This window comes from Brassica napus, chromosome C9 (assembly GCF_020379485.1).
Source record: "Brassica napus cultivar Da-Ae chromosome C9, Da-Ae, whole genome shotgun sequence".
Taxonomy (NCBI): domain Eukaryota; kingdom Viridiplantae; phylum Streptophyta; class Magnoliopsida; order Brassicales; family Brassicaceae; genus Brassica; species Brassica napus.
In genome coordinates this window covers 63730169-63752192 of record NC_063452.1, presented here as the reverse complement: position 1 = coordinate 63752192, position 22024 = coordinate 63730169, and the positions used below count along the sequence as shown (strand labels likewise).

Below are 22024 nucleotides of genomic sequence, written 5' to 3'. Positions count from 1 at the left end.
CCAATAAATTATCATTTATTTTGTTATCTATAAAAACTTAATATGATAATTTTTAAAAGAACTGGGTTATACAATTTAATTTCCAAATGAATTACCCGAAAATACATAAAATCTGGCCTAGACTAAAATATGGTAAAGAATTAAAAAATAATTGCATAATAGAAATGGATTAGACTTTACCGGAAATAATATTGTTTAGATGTATATTTCTTTTAGTTAGGAAAATATCATATATGCATAAATTTAGGATATTTTGTTATTTTTTTAGTTAATGGTCTAACATATAGACTTTTTTATGGTAGATAAAATAATGACTCTATTTTAATAGAGTAGATAAGTTTTCATCATCAACAAAGTAATATAAAATCTCTTTTAAAAAAAGTTTTTAAGTTTATTAAAAATTATAGTGAAAAGTCGTTTTGAATTATATTATTTTTACAAAAGCAAACTCCCTAGGTATCTCAATAATAAAAGTACAAACCAACTAAACCTATCTTCCAAATTCGATCTTCACCAAAATTAGCATCACCACCAAACATGTCCCTAACTATTTCAATGTTACAAGTACAAAGCCAGCTAAACCTATCTTCCAAACTCAATCATCACCAAGGTTAGTGCTTACTTCATATATATAGAAACAATTATGCATAACATCAAACATTACCCGTAATCATAAATTTTTTTGGAGAACTTTTGTAATTCAACTCCTTTGAATAATAACAGTATAATACCTTTTGTACACACATTACATGAAATGTCAACATAATGAATTGTCATTGCAAGAACAAAAAAGAGTAGAGATCATTGCAAGGACAATTAATAAGTCTTTAGTCTTGTCCATCTTGTTCTTCATGGTCCGTAGCTGTAAATTTATATATAAATTATCAAAAAAATGTAGAAAAAACCAAGTAAAGATTATAGTGTTATGAAACTTTGTTTTACCCGTGCAACAAGTTATATCGTTTGCCTCAGTTCCCTGTAGCCGAAAGTGACTCAAATGCCTGAACCAACAACTTAACTTTATCTCTCCGAGCTGGTGTAAGCTTGGAAACAACTTCTTGAAGCGAGTTATCGACCATCCACTCGTCCCCGTTTCTCTTGTTTCGAGTTTCTTGATGCCTAAGGTTCACTCTTTCCGCTTCAACCCCTGGGTCCAACGGCAAGAACCGAGGCTCCCTTGGGTTGAACTTCCTCACGTTCTCCAACGCTTTGACGAATTTCCTGAGCTGCATCGCCTTTTTGAGACTGCTCCATCTGTTAATCTTCACTTGTGAGGCCTCACTCTTTTGACTCTCTTCAAGAGAGATTCCGTCTATGACCTCTCCTAACAACTCCACTGCTTCGGTTTTGTAAACTTCCACTTTCTCACCATCCACACTTGTGTCTTCCTCTGACTCTTGTTCTTCTTTTGGCAATGTTTGGTTTCTCTCGTTGTCTTCCATCTGTTTGCATAACAACCTCCACAAGCTCGAACACTCTTGTTTCTCCTCCAAATCACCATCAACTTTGGCAGTCTCTTTGAGATTATCCTCTTGTAGTTTTCTCAGTTTACCTCTTAAGATCTCAGCGTTACCTTCGTTTTCACTTTGAACCGACACAATAGAAGAAAGGCTGGACTGACGAGAGATGTTCCTCGACGTTGCTGGAGTCGAAGAAAAGCTTATAGTATCGAAAGCTTGTGCGAGAAGAGAGACTTTTCTCCTCTGAGACGGTGGTAAAGTCGATATGGCTTGTCTCAGAGCATAATCAAGCATCCACTCCTCTGAATTCCTCTTCCCTCCAACTTCCTGATGCCTCAGACGGATCTTCTCGGTTTCAGGATCAGGCTCCCAAGGCAAGAACCGAGGCGTCTTGGGGCTGAGTCTTCCTAAATCGCTGACGAATCTCTTTAGTAGAATGACTTTCTTCACGTTGTTCCATCCTTTCTTTGGTTTTGAGTTGGTAGAAAACTCTTCACTTACTTGAGAGTTTCTTTCCATTAGTTCTTGATCAGTAGCACTGTCTATGGACTGATCATCAGAGGAGTTGTCTGGGATCTCAGAGAGAATCTTCTCAAGAGCTTCTCTAACGAGTGTAACTGTTCCGCTTCTTCTAGCATCAATCCGAAGATTAGCAGTTTCGTCGTCATCACATTCACCATCAACTGAACTAGTTTCTTCTTCTTTCTCTGTTACCATGTGTTTGTAGATGAGCTTCCACATTCTTGAATCTTTCTCTTTCTCAACGATGATTCGCTGTTTAACGTTTCCTATAGGAGGAAGTAAACTGCTGGATTTTCGCGGCGTAGAATCAACCTCCTTTTGATGCACCTGAAACTTTGAGAAGACATTTGCAATCTTCTGCTCATCTTTCTCTGCTCTCAGTGTTCCCTCTGTGGCAGCTTCAACGTTGTTCTTGGGAGTATCATCAACCTCCTCTTCTTCTTGTTTCAAGTTCTTTGGATGTACTTGAAATTTTGAAAATACATTTTTGATCCTCTGCTCGTCTTTGCTGACTTCACTATCTTCCTCAACTGTCTGTGTTCCTTCTTTGACAGTTGTGTCAGTGCTCTTGGTTTGTTTAAGTGTCTCATGGCCATCAAGAACTGTATCAAAAGCCTGCACAAGGAGTTCTACTTTCTTTCTCTCTACAGGAGCCAATCTTGATAAAGCTTGTCTCATAGCATAATCCAGCATCCATTCCTCTTCATCTGTTCTTATTCCCTCCTCCATTGTTGATCGATGTCTTCTTAGTATTACATTCTCCGCCTCCTCCAGTTTAGAATCAACAACAGGTAGATTCCGCAGCTTCCTCGGATTAAAAACATTTACTTTCTCCAAGCTTTTCACAAATCTTTTCAAGAGTATCACCTTTCTCAGGCTGTTCCAGCTTCTTTTAGTCTCTCCATGTTCTTCTTCTTTCTCCTCTTTAAGAGAGTTCGATGATTCCGGAACAATCTCTTCATCGTCAGGGATCTCCGAGAGAATCATTTCAAATGCTTGCTGAAACGATTTAATAGTTGCTGCAGCAGCATCACCATGATCTTCAGTACCATAGGACCACCTGTAATCTTCTTGCTCAGCTTCATCAACCTTTCTCTCTTCATTGTCTCCTGAAACCATGTGCTTCTGTATAAGGTTCCTCCATGTAGAAAGATTTTTCTTTTCAGAATCTCCTGTCTTCTCTTCTATAGTTGAATCTCCTGTCTTCTCTTCTTTTTCTTCTATAGATGAACCTGAAGCCAACTCATCTAATACTTCCTCCACAGCAGGTTGATGACTTGAACTTGAATCTTCTATTGTTTCCACATCTTCATCAGATTTCATACCAAGAGAAAGAGATGATGAAACTTCTCTAGTTAAGTTTGTTTCTTCAAGATCCTTTCCTGACAAAACTTTTGGTAGATCAGTAGTGTCATCAATGTCTCTCAAGATCGTTTGCGAGTTCATTGTCTCCTTCTCTTCTCTTCCAGGACTTCCAATACCACCATGACCTCTAGAGCTACCATTCATAGGAATCAAAGATTCAAAAGCTTTGACAAGATGTTTCACTTTTCTTCTCTGAGGTGGAGCAAGAGTCTTAATGACTTGCCTAAGAGCATGATCAAGCATCCATTCCTCTGCATTCTTCCTCTCTCCAACCAACTCTCTTCTCAACCGCATTATTGTCTCATTCTCTTCAGGGTCAGAACGCTTGCGCCTCTCTTTTCGATCCAGCGACTTGAGAAACCTCTTGAGAAGGATTACTCTTTTCAAGAAACTCCACTTCTTAGCACCTCTTCTGTGATCAGATCCTTCTTCCATACGAGAAGTAGAAACAATTACAGTCAAATGTGTGTCCCTTCCTTCAATAGCACTTGAATCATCTGCAACATCATCATATTCATTCACCAATTCACCCTCTGAAGCATCATCAGACGAGTCATCATCGGTTATTTCAGCAAGTATCTCATCAAAGGCTTGCTTAACAAGCGTAACAGTATCATTCCATACATCTTCAGTGTTCTTTTCATCTTCACTTTTAGTTCCCTCAATCTCCCCATTATAATAATCAAGACCTGTCATGTTAGATTCCTTAGAATCTTTGTCACTTCTTCCATCTGAATCATCCATTATCTCCAGTTTAGATTCTTCACCATTCCATATATTTTCAGTTTTCTTTCCATCCTCTTCTCGCAGTTCACTGCAAACTTCCTCATTATCTCCCACATTTTCTTCACTCTTCACCTTCACATCATCATGATCCAGACCAGTCACAGTTTCCTCCATATCTTTGTCAATTCTGCCATCTGAATCATCCATTACTTCCGGTTTAGTTTCCTGAACAACACATTCTCTTCCAGCTGATGCAACAGTGTCCACATTATCATCAACATCTACCATCACCGTCTCACTAGATCTTCCATTCGATTCTGATTCACTTCCACAGATCTCCCAGCTAGAAACCTCTTCTTCAACAACCTCTTGATTGGTTTCTCCACCAGCATCAGCCACCTGCTCTGATTCTTGATCAGCAGGCCCTCTCTTCCTACTCAAACTCCGCTTCAACAGCACCAAACGCCGGTTAACACTCTTCTGCCTCTTCAAAAACTTCCTCCTCATCGACACAAACCGCTTCAGAGACGGAACATGAACAACACCGCTCTCATCATCCGCAGCGTGGCTGTGAGGCCGACCGTGGAGAGAACAATACCTATAGTTGCACACATCATCACTCTTCTTAGAAGAAGGAGAACCTTTCATAGCTGAAGAGCAAGTAGCCTTGAGCAGCCCTTTGTATCTCAAACTCGTCATCCTCTTCAACCTAGCCGCTTGGAGATTCTTCTGAACGTTCTTGGAAGCTGAAGAGCTCGTTGGTCTCAAGTAATGAGGCTCTAGCAACCCTCCCAAGTCCTCCCTTGAAATCAAATCAAGATTCTTCTTGTTCTTATTCCTCAGGGTGTGTGAAGTTACACGCTTCATAGATCTCATCTTCATCAGTCCTCCTCCTTTCCTCGTTGACTGTCTCCTAAGAACCTTCAAACTCTTCATCCTCCTCACAGATTTTGAACTTTCCTCAACCTAAAATAAATAAAAGTATTCAACTTTACAGATCTTTGATTCCGACAAGAACAGAGATTAAGACAGAACTTGCCTGGTCAACCTCAGATGATTTAGTGGAGCAAGCGATGGAATCGTCAGACATGTCGGAGGAAGAGGAGTCTTCAGACTCGGCGGTGTAGCCGGAGAAGATGACCGGAATCTGATCGGATGTGAAACTGGGCAGTTTAGAAATCCTGATGGGTTTCTTCCACGTCTTCCTCTCTCTCCTTTTGAGCTCTCTTCTGGTGGTTTTACTTGAGCTCTCCCATTTCTCCGACAGCATCGGGTTCGACATTCTCTCTTGTCGTCGTATAAAGTCTCGACCTTTATTGATTCTTCAGCGCAAATCTCTCTGTTTTTTTTTTTTTTTTTTTGGGTGGAGTCGTCAAAAAGAGATGATGATCAGAATTCACATTGGTATGATTCTCTCTGTTCGTCAAAGATCATAACTTTTCTTTTAAAAACAATATTTGGTTTCATTCGTGTTTGAACACTCTTGGGAGATGATTGATGAGAGTGAATTTTATTATTCCACCGTCTTCATCTTCTTCGGTAAGCGACGAAGTCAAACTCTTTTATAGTACAAAATGTTTATTTTTCTTTTTTGAAACTTAAATTATTTTTACTAAATTGCATAACTAGTTTATATGAAAACGTATAAATTATTCAGTATAAAACAATTTATTAATTATTAATTATAGAAATAAATTTATTTCGTAACATTTTAAGAGTTTATTTGTCAATTACTTAGTTAAACATCTGGGACTTAATTAAGGGGTTGCACGTCAGTTTTTTTTTGTTGATAATAAATCATAGAAGAAAGAGCGTTCATTGACTAATAAACTGAAAAAAAAAAACATGAATGAAATAGAGAAAAAAAAAACAACACGATGCATAAAATATCTGTCTGTCTTCATTAACTTGTTGCTGATAGACAAAAATAATTGACGTTGAGAATTAATTGGGCAATGAATGTGGTTGTTAGTTCCATATTTATTCATATATTTCAATTAAAGCGATATTGTGTGAGACAGAGACACACGTAGTTGACTAAAAATAAAGCATGGAATTTATATGTTATCGAGACTTGAGAGGATACTGTAAATAGTAAATCACTGAGTTGTGCTGTGATGCTACTCTACTCTGCCGTGTTTCACTTTAAAAATAATCTTCTAAAGTTTCAAATGCTCTAGATTCCAAGTAAAATCAACCTTTTACTTGCCATCATTTTATATGGTTTACCAACCAGGTCCAGAAAGGTAGTGAGATCTAACGAATATACAAATAAATAAAACAAGAACGCGTAAATGTGGGACCCTTTGAAACATGTGTTTCATGACACCTATACCATGTGACTTCAAAATCCCTCGGCCGAGATCACCGCTTTGATCGGCCGATTGTTTCTATCTTTCAGTTGTAAAATCACGTCACTATCAACGGTGGATAAGTAAAAAATAAGATAATCTTTTAGTAATATACAGTGTTTTTAAAACCAGACCGGAACCTGAACCGGAAATATTTTAGATCACAGTTCAATATGGTTCGACCGGAACAAACATGATTCAATAATATAGTTTAATATTTTTTTTAGTATGTAAATATAAAAGTAATATTAGTAAAGATGATGCAAAGTTAAAATATAAATCAATTCTGAACATAAAATATTATAAATATAAATTAGTTTCTTGTTTGTATAGATGGTTTATAGATTTTTGATAGTTTTATTGGTTTTTATTGGTTTAATAACTTTGAAATATAATCCGGCTATGTGGCCGGTTCATGGTTGAACCAATTACTAGACCTAGGGGTGTTCAATCCGGTAAAGCCGAACCAATTAAAACCGAACCGAAATAGAAAAAAATGGTTTGGATTTGGTAGTATCGAATATACCGAATGGATGTCATTTTTAAAAAACTGTGGTATATCAATATGGTTTGGTATATAAACCGATCAAACCGAATAAACCAATTAATTAAAATATAAAATATAAGTATATGTAAATTATATAATATAATTAATAATATATACCTAATTTATTTTATTGGTATGATCTTCCTACTTAAACGTTTATTTTAGTTATTTAGTATTTTATTTTAAGTTCAAATTTTTTTTTATCAAATTAAAAAAAAACATATTTTTTACTTTTTTGTTTAATAGTATTATGGATTACTGATATTTCTTACTTTTATTCCATAAAACTATTATTGTTATTAAATAAATATGTTTACTGATTATTTAAATAGTAAAATAAAAAATAGATTATTTAAAAACCAAAATATCGCCATGTTATAATTAAATTTAAAGCCGATATCTAATCTTATAAAGTAAAATTCACAAAATATTTTAAAAGATAAATATATTTACGGTTTTTTGGTATAAAACCGAATAAACCGAAAACCGACGGTATATAAACCGAACCAAACCATATTAAATATGGTTTTAATATGGTAGATATTTTTTATAAACCGAAACACCAAAAAACCAAAAAAACCGAACCGAAACCGAACCGATATCCGGATTGAACACCCCTAACTAGACCAATCCGGCTATATAACCGGTTCATAGTCGAACCCTGTCCAACCATCGGGTCGGTCCGGTTTTAAAAACACTGGTAATATATAAACCGCACAGTCAGGATTATTTTGCCATGTTAATGAATCCCCCGATGAAGATCAGTATTCTCATTTTTTTTACTTACAAGTATTCAAGTGATGTTTAATAATCACGTTTATTAAATAAAGCATAATATCTCATAGATTTAATAACCTCCATGGTTTAATATAATTTAACATTCTCTAATACTTTTGGATTAATAACATGCATGTTGCATAGACATATAGAATAGATCAGCATATATTCTTCAAGTTAGTTTTTACTTGTTATATATTCCAGTTCCTTAGATTATAACATGTTCATAATTAATACATACGAAAGTTATGTCTCTATTCCTTGATACAAGTCCATAAGCCAATTGAAAGTAAGAACACTAAGTTAAGAAAGGCATGAATGCTAAAGCTGGATATGTAGTAATATTTTCTTTTATCATCATTTCAAACAGACGCGGCGTGGCACAAGGAAAAGCTCGTAGCAGGACTAGGGTGGGTGTTCTCGGGTCCGAAACTCGAATCTCCCATCAAAGGATCGATGTGTGAAGCTTCGATAGGCTCCCCTCTAGTTGCAGAGGCTTCTGCAGTCAGATCAGCTATGTGTATGGCGATCAATTTGGAGTTCAGCTCTCTTGAGGTGCTCTCCGACAACTTAACGCTCATCCGAGCAATCTCCGGCATCACTCAGACTAAGGAAATCATCGGTATTGTGAAAGACATCCGATCGATATCTACTGAGTTTGCATCAATCTCTTTTGCGCATATCTCTCGTTCTCTGAATGTGGAAGCGAATAATCTCGCAAAAGAATCTCTGCGTTTTTCATATCTTCTGTATTGAACCCTTGGGCTTGGACCTTATTTGGCCCATCCCCTACCTATTATTATTAATGAAGTTTTCAGTGACAAAAAAAAAAAAAAATCATCATTTCAAACAGATAAACAAGAAAGCATGCACCCAGACAATCTGGTTAGATCGAAGTTCTTAAATAGTTTATCATATGTAGATGCTTAGAAAGACAACATGAAAACGTAAAACACCACAACGTATCAAGAAATCCTATTAACTATTCCGAACTAAAATAGAGAGTTGCTCGTTGACAAAGTAATCAATAACCTCGAAGTTGGTTATCCCTTAGACAATCGATTAAGGTGGTGGCCGTGTAATATCTCGAAGAATAGGTTTTGGATTACCTCTTCGAACTATTGGAGTCGGGCTCCAAACACCATAGTCAGCGTGAAACACTTCTTCCCAATTCATATCTCTTTTTGCTGAATCTTGCTTCACCTGAGAATCATCCGGGAAAGCTTCTCCAGCTACGGAAGCGATCACAATCACGAGTATTGTAGCAACAACAAGAAGGAACCTCACGTTGTTGATACGAAGCGCCATGATTCGTGTTTGATTCAACTAGATATCTAGGGCTCTCCAGCTTCTGTACAATGTATTTATAAGTTTTTTTCTTCTTTTTTTTGTTTTAAAGTTTTCTTCTTGTATACTAATGTAACACAAAATTCGAAGAAAAGTTTTAAACAAGAGAATATGATTGGATGCATGCAGGTTTATGACTTCTCGCTGCTTTTACATTTACAAAATTTTATATTTCCAAGTTTTGAAAAAGTAAAAATTCCGGCACAGTTTTTCATAAGCATATTCTTCTTAATTCTTTTTTTTTTGTTACTCTTTGTTCTACAACTAGCACTCTATATGGAAAGAGGTTTACATATTGATTTACACTATGAGATTGCGCGGAGAGAACAGTATTCGATTCCGATAAAATAATTTGCAGATTGTTATGGTAAAGCTGAGCGTTTGGCATCCCCATGCATATATATGTCGAGGCTGAATGGCTCCTTAGGTATGCTATTTCTTCTCTCATTTCAGCGCTTTAAGTCAGTGAAGAAAGCGAGCTTGAAGCGATCATCAGAGGCTAGCTACTCCGTCGATGACACCAAAAAAAGAACCGGCATCCGAGGCAACGAAGTAAACCTCACCCTTTAGTGGTTATTATTGGTGGCAGAAAACAGTTGATGATAGTTTGATGATATCAAAGCGCTCTAGCGGAACGTGTCGGTACGGTGGACGAACAAAGCTAGTTTCATAATGTTCGATTTGTATAATTTTGTTTAAATCAAGTTTGTAATCTCCGTTTCGTGGTTAATTATATAAATCGTAATTTTAAAAAATATATTTTGGTCTAAAACGCAGCGTACGGAGGAGGGAAAAAAAGTACTCGGCGTTCAGAGAAAACAATCTGTCATTTTCCTTGAAACTACACGTTGTTTGGAAGACGCCTTGAGGTTTCACACACCACGTGGCGAGTTGCGTAAAATCTTATCCAACGACTTTTTTGTTTGTCTTTCTCCCACGTTTATCCAAAAAAGTGCAGAAAAGAAAGAAAAAAAAAAGAAGCCGTCGTGATCGGCCGAGTCCAGCGTCCGCGTCACCCATTATCATCGCCCTCTCTTATCTCGTCGCGATTCCCAATGCAATCTTCTTCCCTTTTTATTATTTTAAAATTCCACCATTTATTATGATTTATTCACGTCTCTCTCTCCCAAGTAAAAAGTTCTCTGCTTCACGTTTCTTCTTTGCTTCTCTGTTTCGTTCTCTGACCTAAACCAAGTCCCTCGCTCAGGTAAATTTCCTAATTCTTTCTGGGTTTTCTCGATTCAAGTTTCTCTTTTGATTCCTGGGCTTTTGATTATTCGCTCCCGAGCTCATGATCTCGTTCGGAATCTCGATTTGAACCTCTTGTTTCAGGTTCCAATTGCAAAAAAGGATCATACTTTCCTTATAAAAATCAATTTCCTTTGCTTGTTCAATCTTAGGAAGCTCTCCATAGTTTCTGTGATAGTGAATTTGAGGAAACCAACAAAAAAATGCTGACTTGGTTTCAGATTCTAAGAATAGATCACAAACTCTGTTTCTCTGCACAAACTCTGTTTCGCTGATACTCTGTTCTACACGCAGAAAGGATCATACTTTCGTTATAAAATCAATTTCCTTTCCTTGATTGCAGCTCCTTATAGATTCTGAATTTGAGGAAACAAAGAAAAAAAATGCTGACTTGGTTTCAGATTCTAAGAACTCTGTTTCTCTGATACTCAAAGTCTCTGTTTTAATTGTCTTTACAGTTAAACACACACACACACACATCATCTCCAATGGATATAAGCAACGAAGCCAATGTCGATCCCTTCTCAATCGGACCAACCTCCATCCTCGGCCGAACCATCGCCTTCAGAGTCCTCTTCTGCAAATCAACGCTCCAGCTCCGCCGCGACCTCTTCCGCTTCCTCCTCCACTGGTTCCTCACACTCAAGCTCGCCGTCTCCCCCTTCGTCTCCTGGTTCCACCCCCGGAACCCCCAGGGGATCCTAGCCGTCGTCACGATCATCGCCTTCGTCCTAAAACGCTACACGAACGTCAAGGCCAAGGCGGAGATGGCGTACCGTAGGAAGTTCTGGAGGAACATGATGCGCGCGGCGTTGACAAACGAGGAATGGGCTCACGCCGCTAAGATGCTGGACAAGGAGACTCCGAAGATGAACGAATCCGATCTTTACGACGAGGAGTTGGTTAAGAACAAGCTAATGGAGCTTCGTCATCGACGCCAAGAAGGAAGCCTTAGAGACATTATGTTCTGTATGAGAGCTGATCTGGTAAGGAACCTCGGGAACATGTGTAACTCTGAGCTACACAAAGGTAGACTCCAAGTTCCGAGACATATCAAAGAGTATATAGACGAAGTCTCTACTCAGCTGAGAATGGTATGCAACAACTCTGACTCGTTAGAAGACCTTTCTTTAGATGAGAAGCTTTCTTTTATGCACGAGACGCGTCACGCCTTTGGTAGAACGGCGTTGCTACTCAGCGGCGGGGCTTCTCTAGGCGCGTTTCATGTCGGCGTTGTCAGGACTCTCGTCGAGCATAAGCTTTTGCCTCGGATCATCGCCGGCTCTAGCGTCGGCTCAATCATCTGCTCGGTCGTAGCGTCAAGATCCTGGCCCGAGCTGCAGAGCTTCTTCGAGAACTCGTTACATTCTCTCCAGTTCTTTGACCAGCTAGGAAGCGTCTTCACGATCGTGAAACGCGTCATGACGCAGGGAGCGTTGCACGACATCAGACAGCTTCAGTGCATGCTCAGGAACCTCACGTGCAACCTCACGTTCCAAGAGGCTTATGATCTGACGGGGAGGATACTCGGGATAACGGTTTGCTCACCGAGGAAGCACGAGCCGCCTCGGTGTTTAAACTATCTCACTTCTCCTCACGTTGTTATATGGAGCGCGGTGACTGCTTCTTGCGCATTCCCTGGTTTGTTCGAAGCTCAGGAGCTTATGGCTAAGGATAGGAGTGGGGAGATAGTGCCGTATCATCCGCCTTTTAATTTGGAACCGGAGGAAGGTGGTGATAAGTCGTCTACGAGGAGGTGGAGAGATGGGAGTTTGGAGGTTGATTTGCCGATGATGCAGCTTAAGGAGCTGTTTAATGTTAATCATTTTATTGTGAGCCAGGCTAATCCTCACATTGCTCCGTTGCTGCGTTTGAAGGATATAGTTAGAGCTTATGGTGGTAGATTCGCAGCTAAGGTATGTGTATATAGTTAGCTCAAGTCTTTTTAAAACTATCCAAATATTCTTTTACCCTAAATATTTTAAATTATCTGAATTATACCAACATTTTTTTAATCCAAACAACCTAATATTTAACCTGAAAAATCTCAATTATCAGAGGTGTTTATCCATATTATCCAGTTACCCAAAAAAAATATGGGTCCAAATCGGTTATTCAGTACCAAAAAAAACAGAACCGAACTGGAACTGATAGGACATTTTTGGATATTAACCGGTTCCTAATACTTGGTTATTTAGAAATTAAATATAACTAACAATTTTATGTATATAATTTGTATTTTAAAATTTTGGGTATCTATTCGGTTCTCAGTTCATTTCCGTTTTTTTTTTTTGGATCTTTGGTTTTAGAGATATATGATCCACTCGGTTATATATGAAATTCAGTTCGGTTTTGGTCATTTTGGTTCGGTACAGTTTGATTCCTGTGTTCCAAATAAATGTGCCCAAGCTTTAGTTATAACGGTTCTACTTGTCTTTTTAGCTAGCGCATCTAGTGGAGATGGAGGTGAAACATAGATGCAACCAGGTACTAGAGCTTGGCTTTCCACTCGGTGGACTAGCAAAGCTGTTTGCTCAGGAGTGGGAAGGCGATGTAACAGTTGTGATGCCTGCTACTCTTGCTCAGGTTCTTATCCATAACCTCTGACATGTTCAGTTTAGTCTTGCTAGATTCTTATTGCGTTGTCTGTCTTGTGCAGTACTCAAAGATCATACAGAACCCTACTCATGTAGAGCTACAAAAAGCAGCTAACCAAGGAAGGAGATGCACTTGGGAGAAGCTCTCAGCCATCAAAGCAAACTGCGGGATCGAACTCGCGCTTGACGAGTGCGTAGCCATCCTCAACCACATGCGGAGGCTCAAGAGAAGCGCCGAGAGAGCCTCCTCAGCTTCCTCGTCTCATCACGGATTAGCGTCAACGACAAGATTCAATGCTTCTAGAAGAATCCCATCTTGGAACGTCATCGCTAGAGAGAACTCAACCGGCTCACTGGACGACCTCGTCGCTGACAGTAATAATAACAATCTCCACGCGGGGAGGAACTTAAGCGACAGCGAAACTGAGAGCGTGGAGATGAGTTCTTGGACGAGGACTGGTGGGCCTTTGATGAGAACAGCTTCTGCTAATAGGTTCACTGACTTTGTCCATGGTCTTGACGTGGACATTGCGTTGACAAGAGGGTTTACTAGCAGCCCTAACTCTCCGGCGGTTCCTGGTCCGGTTAGTCCGAGCTTTAGTCCAAGATCGAGATCCATGGCGGCTCCATCCGAGAGCGAATCTGACAAGAGGGAAAGTAGCAGTAGTTCGAGTATAACAGTTAGTGAAGGTGATCTTCTGCAGCCTGAGAGAACGAGTAACGGTTTCGTGTTGAACGTTGTTAGAAGAGAGAACTTGGGAATGGCTATGGGGAACCAGAGTGCTGAGATGCCGGAGAGTGTGCAGATAGATATACCGGAGAGGGAGATGGATAATAGCTCTGTCTCAGAACATGAAGATGATGATAATGATGATGAAGAACATAAGGGCTCGGTTCCGGTTAACGATTCCGGTTTACAAGAACCGACGTCTGCTAGTGTAATAGATGCTTAGGACTGATTTGATCCGAGTGAAGAGATTCTTGTTCTTCAAAGAGCTTGGAGAGTTTCCAAAGTGTTTTACTGCTTTGTAAATAGTATAAGCCATATGGTTTGTGTTGTGTATGTTTGCATGATTATTGTTTGAAATTTCACTTTTATTCATTTGTGGAATTGAAATATGTAAATTCCTCTAAAAAAAGAAAAATAAATATTTTAGCTTTGAAGAAGAAGTAACATAATAAAATTTCAATGATAAAAAAAAAAAAATAGGCAAGGCAACTATATAATCATAGGTTTATCTTGAAGAAGTTTACATAGAGAGAAGGAAATGGACGTAAATGTATATTTAACAACGTGTATCTTACTTCGTAAGAATTTGCTCCTTAAAAATTAGAAGAACAGCACATATTGACTTTGACATGTTGGTAGAATAGGAAGAAAGTTTGAATACTTTATCAATAGAACCACTTCCATTATATGGAACACTTTTTCTGCAAATTTTATGGTTTACAAGTCTTAATTCAAACGACTTGGCTAATTTATTTATCACTTGAGACAAATTTGAAATTGACTATGTGATACCGTGTAATACTGATGTGAAATGATTACGACCATTTTCAATTTTCTTTTCCAATACGTTATGTGTATTATAAGTCCATTGACCCATATGGCACAAATGAAGATATAAGCTAGAACCACCATTTGTTATAAATCAACGCATAGGGGTTTGCAAAATAAAATGGAGATTATGTTTTCTCTTGTCATGTTTGCTCTCCTCTTTTCCACGACTAAATCAGGAGTAACTCATTCAAACAACGGCGTTTTGGAAGAAGTTAGGGTTGGATTGGTGGTGGACTTGGGTTCCGTAGAAGGCAAGATTCTCAAAACTTATTTTACCTTAGCGCTCTCAGATTTCTATCACATAAACAGTGGCTATCGAACAAGAGTCTCTGTTTTAGCAAGAGACTCTCGAGGAGACCCTCTCCTTGCCCTTGTTGCGGGTGAGTTTCATTTTCTTTATTGCTTTTTTTTTTTCTGTTAAAACTTTTTGTTCTGTTAATTATATGCTTAGTTTATAAATTTATACTGAAAGTTAGCTGATGAAGTAAGTAAACCAGGTTGATCAAAATGTATGACTGATATAAGCAGAAAAAAAAAAAACAGAAGCAGTCAAAATTTGAAACCAAAAATTTTTGTTTAATACTTAGGTTAAAAGAATTTGTTATACAAAAGCTAAAATTGACCATGTTGTCGACTAGTTATTGTGGTCTTTTTTGAAAGATGGCATTCTATTTAAATAAGTTATTGTGGTCTTGCACTATACTATTACTGTAATTAAATTTTTCGGAATTTAATTTACAGTTTTATTCGTTAATTATTATCTGAAACAGCTAGAAAGCTTCTCAAAAAAGCAAGAGTGGAAGCCATTGTTGGTGGAAAATCATTACAAGAAGCAAAGCTTTTAGCGGCGCTTAGCGATAAAACTAAACTTGTCGTGATATCTCCTTTCTTGCCGTATACGTTATGTTTGAACAAGTACAGTCACTTGATCCAGTGGACGCATGATACGGCATCAGAGGCAAAAGGAATTGCGAGTCTCGTGCACGATATCGCTTGCATTCTAGCAAATGTAGTAGAGAAGAGAAGTCTAAGAGCTACAGCAACACGTAGTGGTACTGCTGATGAAGCCTCTTGGAATGTGTCAGATCTTGTAACGCTAATCAAACATAGTAGAAGATTCAATGGTGACAGCCAAATCAACAAAGAGACATTAGAAATCGCTAATATTGTAGGGAGAAAAGAGAGAAGGATAGGATTATGGAGGCCTGGTGGATCTAACAAAGTCCCACCAAGCCACCGTTTCTTGGAAGAGAGTGGTGAAAAGAAGAAGTTGCTCAGGGTGTTAGTTCCCTCAGGAAATAGGGTCCCAAATCTAGTGAGGGTGAGTCCTGATCCTGAAACTGATGTTGTTACTGTCACTGGATTATGCATGGAGATTTTCAAGACTTGCATGGATCCTCTTAAGTACGAGCTGGAGTTCATACCTTATAATGGAAGCTATGACAATCTTGCTTATCAACTCTATACTCAGGTTTGTTAAAAAAATGCAAAAAAACACCAATACAAAACCATAGTATACATATATATAATGTATGTTTCAAGTAATGAATTTGTGTTTGACAGAGAGACAAATATGATGCAGCTGCTGGTGATTTAACAATCACTTCCAACAGATCTTCATATGTTGAATTTACATTGCCTTTCACAGACATTGGTATAGGTGCCCTGACACTGAAGAAGAAGAAACATGGCATATGGGCCTTCTTTGACCCTTTTGAGAAACCCTTGTGGCTAGCAAGTGGAGCTTTCTTCATCTTGACTGGGATTGTTGTCTGGTTGGTTGAACGGCCCGTTAACCCGGAGTTCCAGGGATCTTGGAAACAACAACTTGGTACAATGCTATGGTTTGGATTCTCTACCATTGTATTTGCTCACAGTAAGTATGTTTCTTATAGACACTTCATTAGCCTCATATATATAGAATGCAGTGTTCTAAATATCGGTATAGGCGATGTCTAGGCAGATGCATCAAAACAAAACAATTTTTCTTTAATGATTTAAAGAATTTTTAAAAATTCGTCTAGGCATTCACAAAATCGGTTTAGGCATCCATCTAATCACTAATTTCCTATAAAGTGTTTAATTACCGCCTATCAATTTTTTAAACATTGATATAGTGGTTCTCCTTTTGTAACGGGCCTCGCATTCTTGATAGGAGAGAAGCTGCAAAAAATGTCATCAAGATTCTTAGTGATAGTTTGGATGTTTGTTGTGTTGATATTAACTGCAAGTTACAGCGCCAACTTGACATCAACCAAGACCATTTCTCGCATACAATTAGATAATCCCCTGAGTTTTGGTCCTTCCATGATGAAGATTAGCAACTCCGTAAATGCGATTGAGGCCTACGCTCAGGTTTTGCGAGATGGAACTCTCAGTCATGTAGTCGATGAAATACCGTATCTCAATATTCTTCTAGGACAGTATCCAGACGTTTTCGCAATGACAGATAGAGAGGCTATTACCAATGGCTTTGGCTTCGTATGTGCATTACTTTTATTATATGTTATCTCTGTACTTATTTATGTCTATGCTTAATTGTTTATATTTTTTCGGTAGATGTTTCAAAAAGGTTCGGGGTTGGCTCCTAAAGTGTCACGAGAAATAGCGAAGCTAAGGACATCGGGAACGTTGAAAGACATGGAGAAAAGATGGTTCCAAAAAATGGATTCATTCTATGTAAATTCCAACGACAATGATGATGACGACGACGGATCTAACCGCTTCACCTTCGGTGAGTTGGGCGGTTTGTTCATCATTGCGGGAGCTGCTCATGCTCTTGTGCTAATCATGCATCTCTTTCAGACACGTCGTGAGATTTACCGTGTTTTGTGCGAATCTCGACTGTTCACTAAGCTGAAAAGCTCTGCCAGTCTCTGGAGATGCTAAAAAAGTTCATCATATATCTTTTCCACTTTAAAAAATCATATAACCACTATACTAGACTATTATTATTATTTTTGTCATACTAACACATTTTTGGGAAATTTGTTAAATTTTATATAATAAAACAGTCAGATCAACACAACAAAACAACAAAAGAAAATACCATTGACGACGTGTTTCTTAATTCGTAAGAATTTTGCTCCTTACAATTAGAAGAACGGCCATTGACTTTGACATGTTGGTAGAATATGAAGAAGAAACTTTGAATACTTTATTAATAAAATTATTCTATGGAACATCACGAACATTTTTTCTGCAAATTTTATAGTCTTCAAACGACTTAGCTATATATTTAGTATGAACGACTTAGCTATATTATTTATCACCAGAGAGACAAATTTCAAATTGACTTGGTGATACCGTGTGATCCTGATGTGAAATGATTACGAGTTTACGACCACATTCAAATTTCTTTCCAATACACTCTATATATTAGTCCATTGACCCATATTGCACAGATGAAGATATAAGCTAGAAACACCACTTGTTATAATATCAAGGCCAAGGTGTTTTTGCAGCTATACAAAACAAAATGAAGATTCTGACTTCTCTTTTAATGTTTACTCTCCTCTTTTCGACTACTAAATCAAGAGTAGCTGATTCAAACGATGGTGTTTTTGAAGAGGTTAAGGTTGGTTTGGTGGTTGACTTGGGTTCCGTAGAAGGCAAGATTCTCAAGACTTCATTTACCTTAGCGCTCTCAGATTTCTATGGCATAAACATTGAGTATCGAACCAGAGTCTCTGTTTTAGTAAGAGACTCCCGAGGGGACCCTCTCCTTGCCCTTGTTGCAGGTGTGTTTCATTTTCTTTATTAGTTTTTTGTAAAGCTTTTTGATATGTTATGCTTTAGTTTATAAGTTTGTACTGAAAATTTAACTGATGAAATAAGTTATGACAAAAAAAAGCTGATGAAATAAGTAAACCAAGTTGAAAAATGTAACTTGTTATATAATTGTTATAAACAGAAAAAACAGAAGCAGTCAAAATTTGAAATTAAAAATGTTTGTTTAATACTTTGGTTAAAAAAATAGTTATGCAAAAGCTAAAACTGACCATGTGGTCTTATACGATTATTGCTGTAGTTAAATTATTTGGACATTAGTTTACAATTTTATTCATTATTTATTCCCTGAAACAGCTAGAAATCTTGTCAAGAAAGCAAGAGTGGAAGTCATTGTTGGTGGACAATCATTACAAGAAGCAAAGCTTCTAGCAGCGCTTAGCGATAAAACTAAACTTGTAGTGATATCTCCTCTCTTGCCGTATACGTTATCTTTGAACAAGTACAGTCGCTTGATCCAGTGGACGCATGATACAGCATCAGAGGCAAAGGGTATTGCGAGTCTGGTGCACGATATCGCTTGCATTCTAGCAAATGTTTTAGAGAAGAGAAGTCTAAGAGCCAAAGCAACACCTAGTAGTGCTGTTGAAGCCTCTTGGAATGTGTCAGATCTTGTAAAGCTAATCAAACATAGTAGAAGATTCAATGGTGACATCCAAATCAATGAAGAGGCATTTGAAACCGTGAATATTGTAGGGAGAAAAGAGAGAAGGTTAGGATTGTGGAGGAGTGGTAGTTTCAGTAAAAGAAGACGCATCATTTGGCCTGGTGGATCTAATAAAATGCCACCAAGACACCGTTTCTTGGCAGAGAATGGTGAAAAGAAGAAGTTGCTTAGGGTGTTAGTTCCCTCAGGAAACACGGTCCCAAATCTAGTGAGGGTGAGTCCTGATCCTGAAACTGGTGTTGTTACTGTCACTGGATTATGCATGGAGATTTTCAAGACTTGCATGGAGCCTCTTAAGTACGAGCTGGAGTTCATACCTTATAATGGAAGCTATGACCATCTTGCTTATCAACTCTCTACTCAGGTTTGTTAAAAAATGCAAAAAAAAACACCAATACAAAACCATAGTGTATATATATATATATATATAATGTATGTTTCAAGTAATGAATTTGTGTTTGTGTTTGTGTTTGTGTTTTTGTTTGTGTTTGTGTTTGACAGAGAGACAAATATGATGCAGCTGCTGGTGATTTAACCATCACTTCCAACAGATCTTTGTATGTTGAGTTTACATTGCCTTTCACGGACATTGGTATAGGAGCCCTGACATTGAAGAAGAAGAAACATGGCATGTGGACGTTCTTTGACCCTTTTGAGAAACCCTTGTGGCTAGCAAGTGGAGCTTTCTTCATCTTGACTGGGGTTGTTGTTTGGTTGGTTGAACGGTCCGTTAACCCGGAGTTCCAGGGATCTTGGAAACAACAACTTGGTACAGTGCTATGGTTTGGATTCTCTACCATTGTATTTGCTCACAGTAAGTATATGTTTTCTTTGGACTCTTATCTAATCGTGTTAAATATTTCACATCTTAAATTGAATGTGAGTGAGAGTAACTAGTAATATTTATGTGGTAATCTTTTATTATTAAACTAGTTTTTGAGTTAAACTCATTACTAGTTTTCCGATGCATGAACCTTCATATCCTGTATGTATAATTCTTCTTTTGTAACGGGCTTCACATTCTTGATAGGAGAGAAGCTGCAAAAAATGTCATCAAGATTCCTAGTGATAGTTTGGATGTTTGTTGTGTTGATATTGACTGCAAGTTACAGTGCAAACTTGACATCAACCAAGACCATTTCTCGCATACAATTAGATAACCAGCTGAGTTTTGGTCCTTCCATATTGATGAAGATTAGCAACTCCATTAATGCGATTGAGGCATACGCTAAGGTTTTGAGAGATGGAACTCTCACTCATGTGGTCGGTGAAATACCCTATCTCAATATTCTTCTAGGACAGTATCCAGACGTTTTCGCCATGACAGATAGAGAGGCTATTACCAATGGCTTTGGCTTCGTATGTGCATTTCTTTTCTTATATTAATTATCTCTTTACTTATTTATGTCTATGCTTAATTGTTTAAATTTTTTGGTAGATGTTCCAGAAAGGTTCGGGGTTGGCTCCTAAAGTGTCACGAGAAATAGCGAAGCTAAGGACATCGGGAACGTTGAAAGACATGGAAAAAAGATGGTTCCAAAAAATGGATTCATTCTATGTAAATTCTAACGACATTAATGATGACGACAACGACGCATCTAACCGCTTCACATTTGGTGAGTTGGGCGGTTTGTTCATCATTGCTGGAGCTGCTCATGCTCTTGTACTAGTCATGCATCTCTTTCAGACACGTCGTGAGATTTACCGTGTTTTGTGCGAATCTCGACTGTTCACTAAGCTGAAAAGCTCTGCCAGTCTCTGGAGATGCTAAAAACAATTCATCATATATCTTTTCCACTTTAAAAAAAATCATATAACCACAATACTAGACTTTTTTTTTGTCATACTAACACATTTTGGGGAAATTTGTTAAATTTTATATAACAAAACAGTCAGATCAACACAACAAAACAACTAAAGAAAATGCCATGCATATATGCTTCACATAAGAAGGAAACATAGATATTGAACGTTCCAGTATCTTATATTTTGTTACTTTCATTGAAAAAATGGTTTTACTCCAGAGGAAAAAAACGACCAGCATTTCTCCATCAACTTTCTCCACTCTGCTTCACACCGTTCCGGTACCTGAGGTCTCAACGTTGAAATGGTTTTGTTCTGGACCGACATGTCCCAGTCGATCCAAGATGTAAAAGATGTGGAGAATCTTAATCTATTATTCATCTTTTCTTCCAATGTCAGTATGTTAGAAAGGTTTGGCGTCTCGCTCCTTTCACTACTTAACTAGAAATTAGCGGAATGATAGATTTGGTTGACTTGTGGCCATTGCTCTGCTCTAAACAATGTCTGCCTCCTGCTGGAATTACTTCGAAATTCCTGGCTCTCTGGATCCTCCGGAGCATATGGAAGGCCCGTAATAAATTTGTATTTGAAGGATTCTTATGTTCTCCCGAAGACTCTTTATCTATGGCGATAACTCTGGCCCGAGAATGGAACTCAAACCAGGCCCAGGCTGGTTCTCATAAAGCGACGAGAGCACAGTCCCCACCCCAATATCCGCAGGACGCGACTATTGTAAGATCAGACGCAGCTTGGTCCCCCCTTGGTACGATGGCGGTACGATGGCGGGGCTGGGATGGGTGCTCCTCTCACCCTCTTCTCAGCGGCCTTTCCACAAACGGGGGGCTGGGGTGAACTCGGCCCTCGTGGCAGAGGGCTTAGCTCTACTTGAGGCCGTTAAATCAGGGACAAGTGAGCATCTGAAGACGGTGGTGTTTGAGTCAGACTCTGCCCATTTGATCTTGTCCTTAAAGACCGGCTCTTGCATACCAGAGCTCTATGGAGTGGCTGCAGATATCTTATCCTTTGCATCTGTCTACGATTCTGTTGTATTTTCTTGGATTTATCAGGAGAGAAACACCCAAGCTGATCGTTTAGCAAAGTTCACTTTGAATGTATCTGACAATATGGTGGTTGATGAAGCTTTTATTGCTTTCAACTAACTTTTCCCCTTTTAATTAATATGAGTTTCAAAAAAAAAAATACTGGAGAAAAGTCTAGGTGGGATTTTTAAATTTTTTTAAGTGTCTTTACCACAACTCAAACC

General features: G+C 38.2%; 5 protein-coding genes across 5 annotated transcripts; 3 read left to right on the top strand and 2 right to left on the bottom strand.

Annotated features, from left to right (window-relative positions):
* Window positions 1-599: 599 nt before the first annotated feature.
* Window positions 600-5615, bottom strand: LOC106372514 (calmodulin binding protein PICBP). Its single transcript, XM_022710072.2, has 3 exons — window positions 5113-5615; window positions 943-5039; window positions 600-862 (listed from the first exon to the last, which is right to left on the bottom strand). Exons 1-2 carry the CDS (start codon window positions 5353-5355, stop codon window positions 969-971), a joined length of 4314 nt encoding a protein of 1437 aa, XP_022565793.2. The 5' UTR covers window positions 5356-5615; the 3' UTR covers window positions 600-862; window positions 943-968.
* A 2411-nt stretch (window positions 5616-8026) lies between these two features.
* LOC111209599 lies at window positions 8027-9893 on the bottom strand. Its single transcript, XM_048768860.1, has one exon. The coding sequence runs from the start codon at window positions 9054-9056 to the stop codon at window positions 8811-8813; it is 246 nt and encodes an 81-aa protein (XP_048624817.1). The 5' UTR covers window positions 9057-9893; the 3' UTR covers window positions 8027-8810.
* Window positions 9894-10058: 165 nt separating this feature from the next.
* On the top strand, window positions 10059-14051 carry LOC106372515 (triacylglycerol lipase SDP1). The gene is made up of 4 exons (XM_013812740.3): window positions 10059-10302; window positions 10802-12259; window positions 12786-12929; window positions 13003-14051. Exons 2-4 carry the CDS (start codon window positions 10832-10834, stop codon window positions 13891-13893), a joined length of 2463 nt encoding a protein of 820 aa, XP_013668194.2. The 5' UTR covers window positions 10059-10302; window positions 10802-10831; the 3' UTR covers window positions 13894-14051.
* Window positions 14052-14267: 216 nt separating this feature from the next.
* On the top strand, window positions 14268-17552 carry LOC106370691 (glutamate receptor 1.1-like). The gene is made up of 5 exons (XM_013810687.3): window positions 14268-14881; window positions 15272-15972; window positions 16065-16377; window positions 16657-16982; window positions 17061-17552. Exons 1-5 carry the CDS (start codon window positions 14620-14622, stop codon window positions 17388-17390), a joined length of 1932 nt encoding a protein of 643 aa, XP_013666141.2. The 5' UTR covers window positions 14268-14619; the 3' UTR covers window positions 17391-17552.
* A 427-nt stretch (window positions 17553-17979) lies between these two features.
* On the top strand, window positions 17980-20755 carry LOC106370692 (glutamate receptor 1.1-like). The gene is made up of 5 exons (XM_013810688.3): window positions 17980-18241; window positions 18588-19321; window positions 19459-19771; window positions 19988-20316; window positions 20396-20755. Exons 1-5 carry the CDS (start codon window positions 17980-17982, stop codon window positions 20726-20728), a joined length of 1971 nt encoding a protein of 656 aa, XP_013666142.1. The 3' UTR covers window positions 20729-20755.
* Window positions 20756-22024: the final 1269 nt, after the last annotated feature.

What these genes read in the sequence shown, in the direction of transcription:
- LOC106370692 (XM_013810688.3), top strand. Translation starts at nt 17,980, where the DNA reads ATGAAGATTCTGACTTCTCTTTTAATGTTTACTCTCCTCTTTTCGACT. An exon ending in CTTATCAACTCTCTACTCAG is followed by an intron (nt 19,322 to 19,458) that starts GTTTGTTAAAAA and finishes TGTGTTTGACAG; the next exon opens with AGAGACAAATATGATGCAGC. An exon ending in TTACCAATGGCTTTGGCTTC is followed by an intron (nt 20,317 to 20,395) that starts GTATGTGCATTT and finishes ATTTTTTGGTAG; the next exon opens with ATGTTCCAGAAAGGTTCGGG.
- LOC111209599 (XM_048768860.1), bottom strand. Translation starts at nt 9,056, where the DNA reads ATGGCGCTTCGTATCAACAACGTGAGGTTCCTTCTTGTTGTTGCTACA.
- LOC106370691 (XM_013810687.3), top strand. Translation starts at nt 14,620, where the DNA reads ATGGAGATTATGTTTTCTCTTGTCATGTTTGCTCTCCTCTTTTCCACG. An exon ending in TCTCCTTGCCCTTGTTGCGG is followed by an intron (nt 14,882 to 15,271) that starts GTGAGTTTCATT and finishes TATCTGAAACAG; the next exon opens with CTAGAAAGCTTCTCAAAAAA. An exon ending in TACCATTGTATTTGCTCACA is followed by an intron (nt 16,378 to 16,656) that starts GTAAGTATGTTT and finishes CATTCTTGATAG; the next exon opens with GAGAGAAGCTGCAAAAAATG.
- LOC106372514 (XM_022710072.2), bottom strand. Translation starts at nt 5,355, where the DNA reads ATGTCGAACCCGATGCTGTCGGAGAAATGGGAGAGCTCAAGTAAAACC. An exon ending in AATCATCTGAGGTTGACCAG is followed by an intron (nt 5,040 to 5,112) that starts GCAAGTTCTGTC and finishes TATTTATTTTAG; the next exon opens with GTTGAGGAAAGTTCAAAATC.
- LOC106372515 (XM_013812740.3), top strand. Translation starts at nt 10,832, where the DNA reads ATGGATATAAGCAACGAAGCCAATGTCGATCCCTTCTCAATCGGACCA. An exon ending in GTGGTAGATTCGCAGCTAAG is followed by an intron (nt 12,260 to 12,785) that starts GTATGTGTATAT and finishes TTGTCTTTTTAG; the next exon opens with CTAGCGCATCTAGTGGAGAT. An exon ending in TGCCTGCTACTCTTGCTCAG is followed by an intron (nt 12,930 to 13,002) that starts GTTCTTATCCAT and finishes TGTCTTGTGCAG; the next exon opens with TACTCAAAGATCATACAGAA.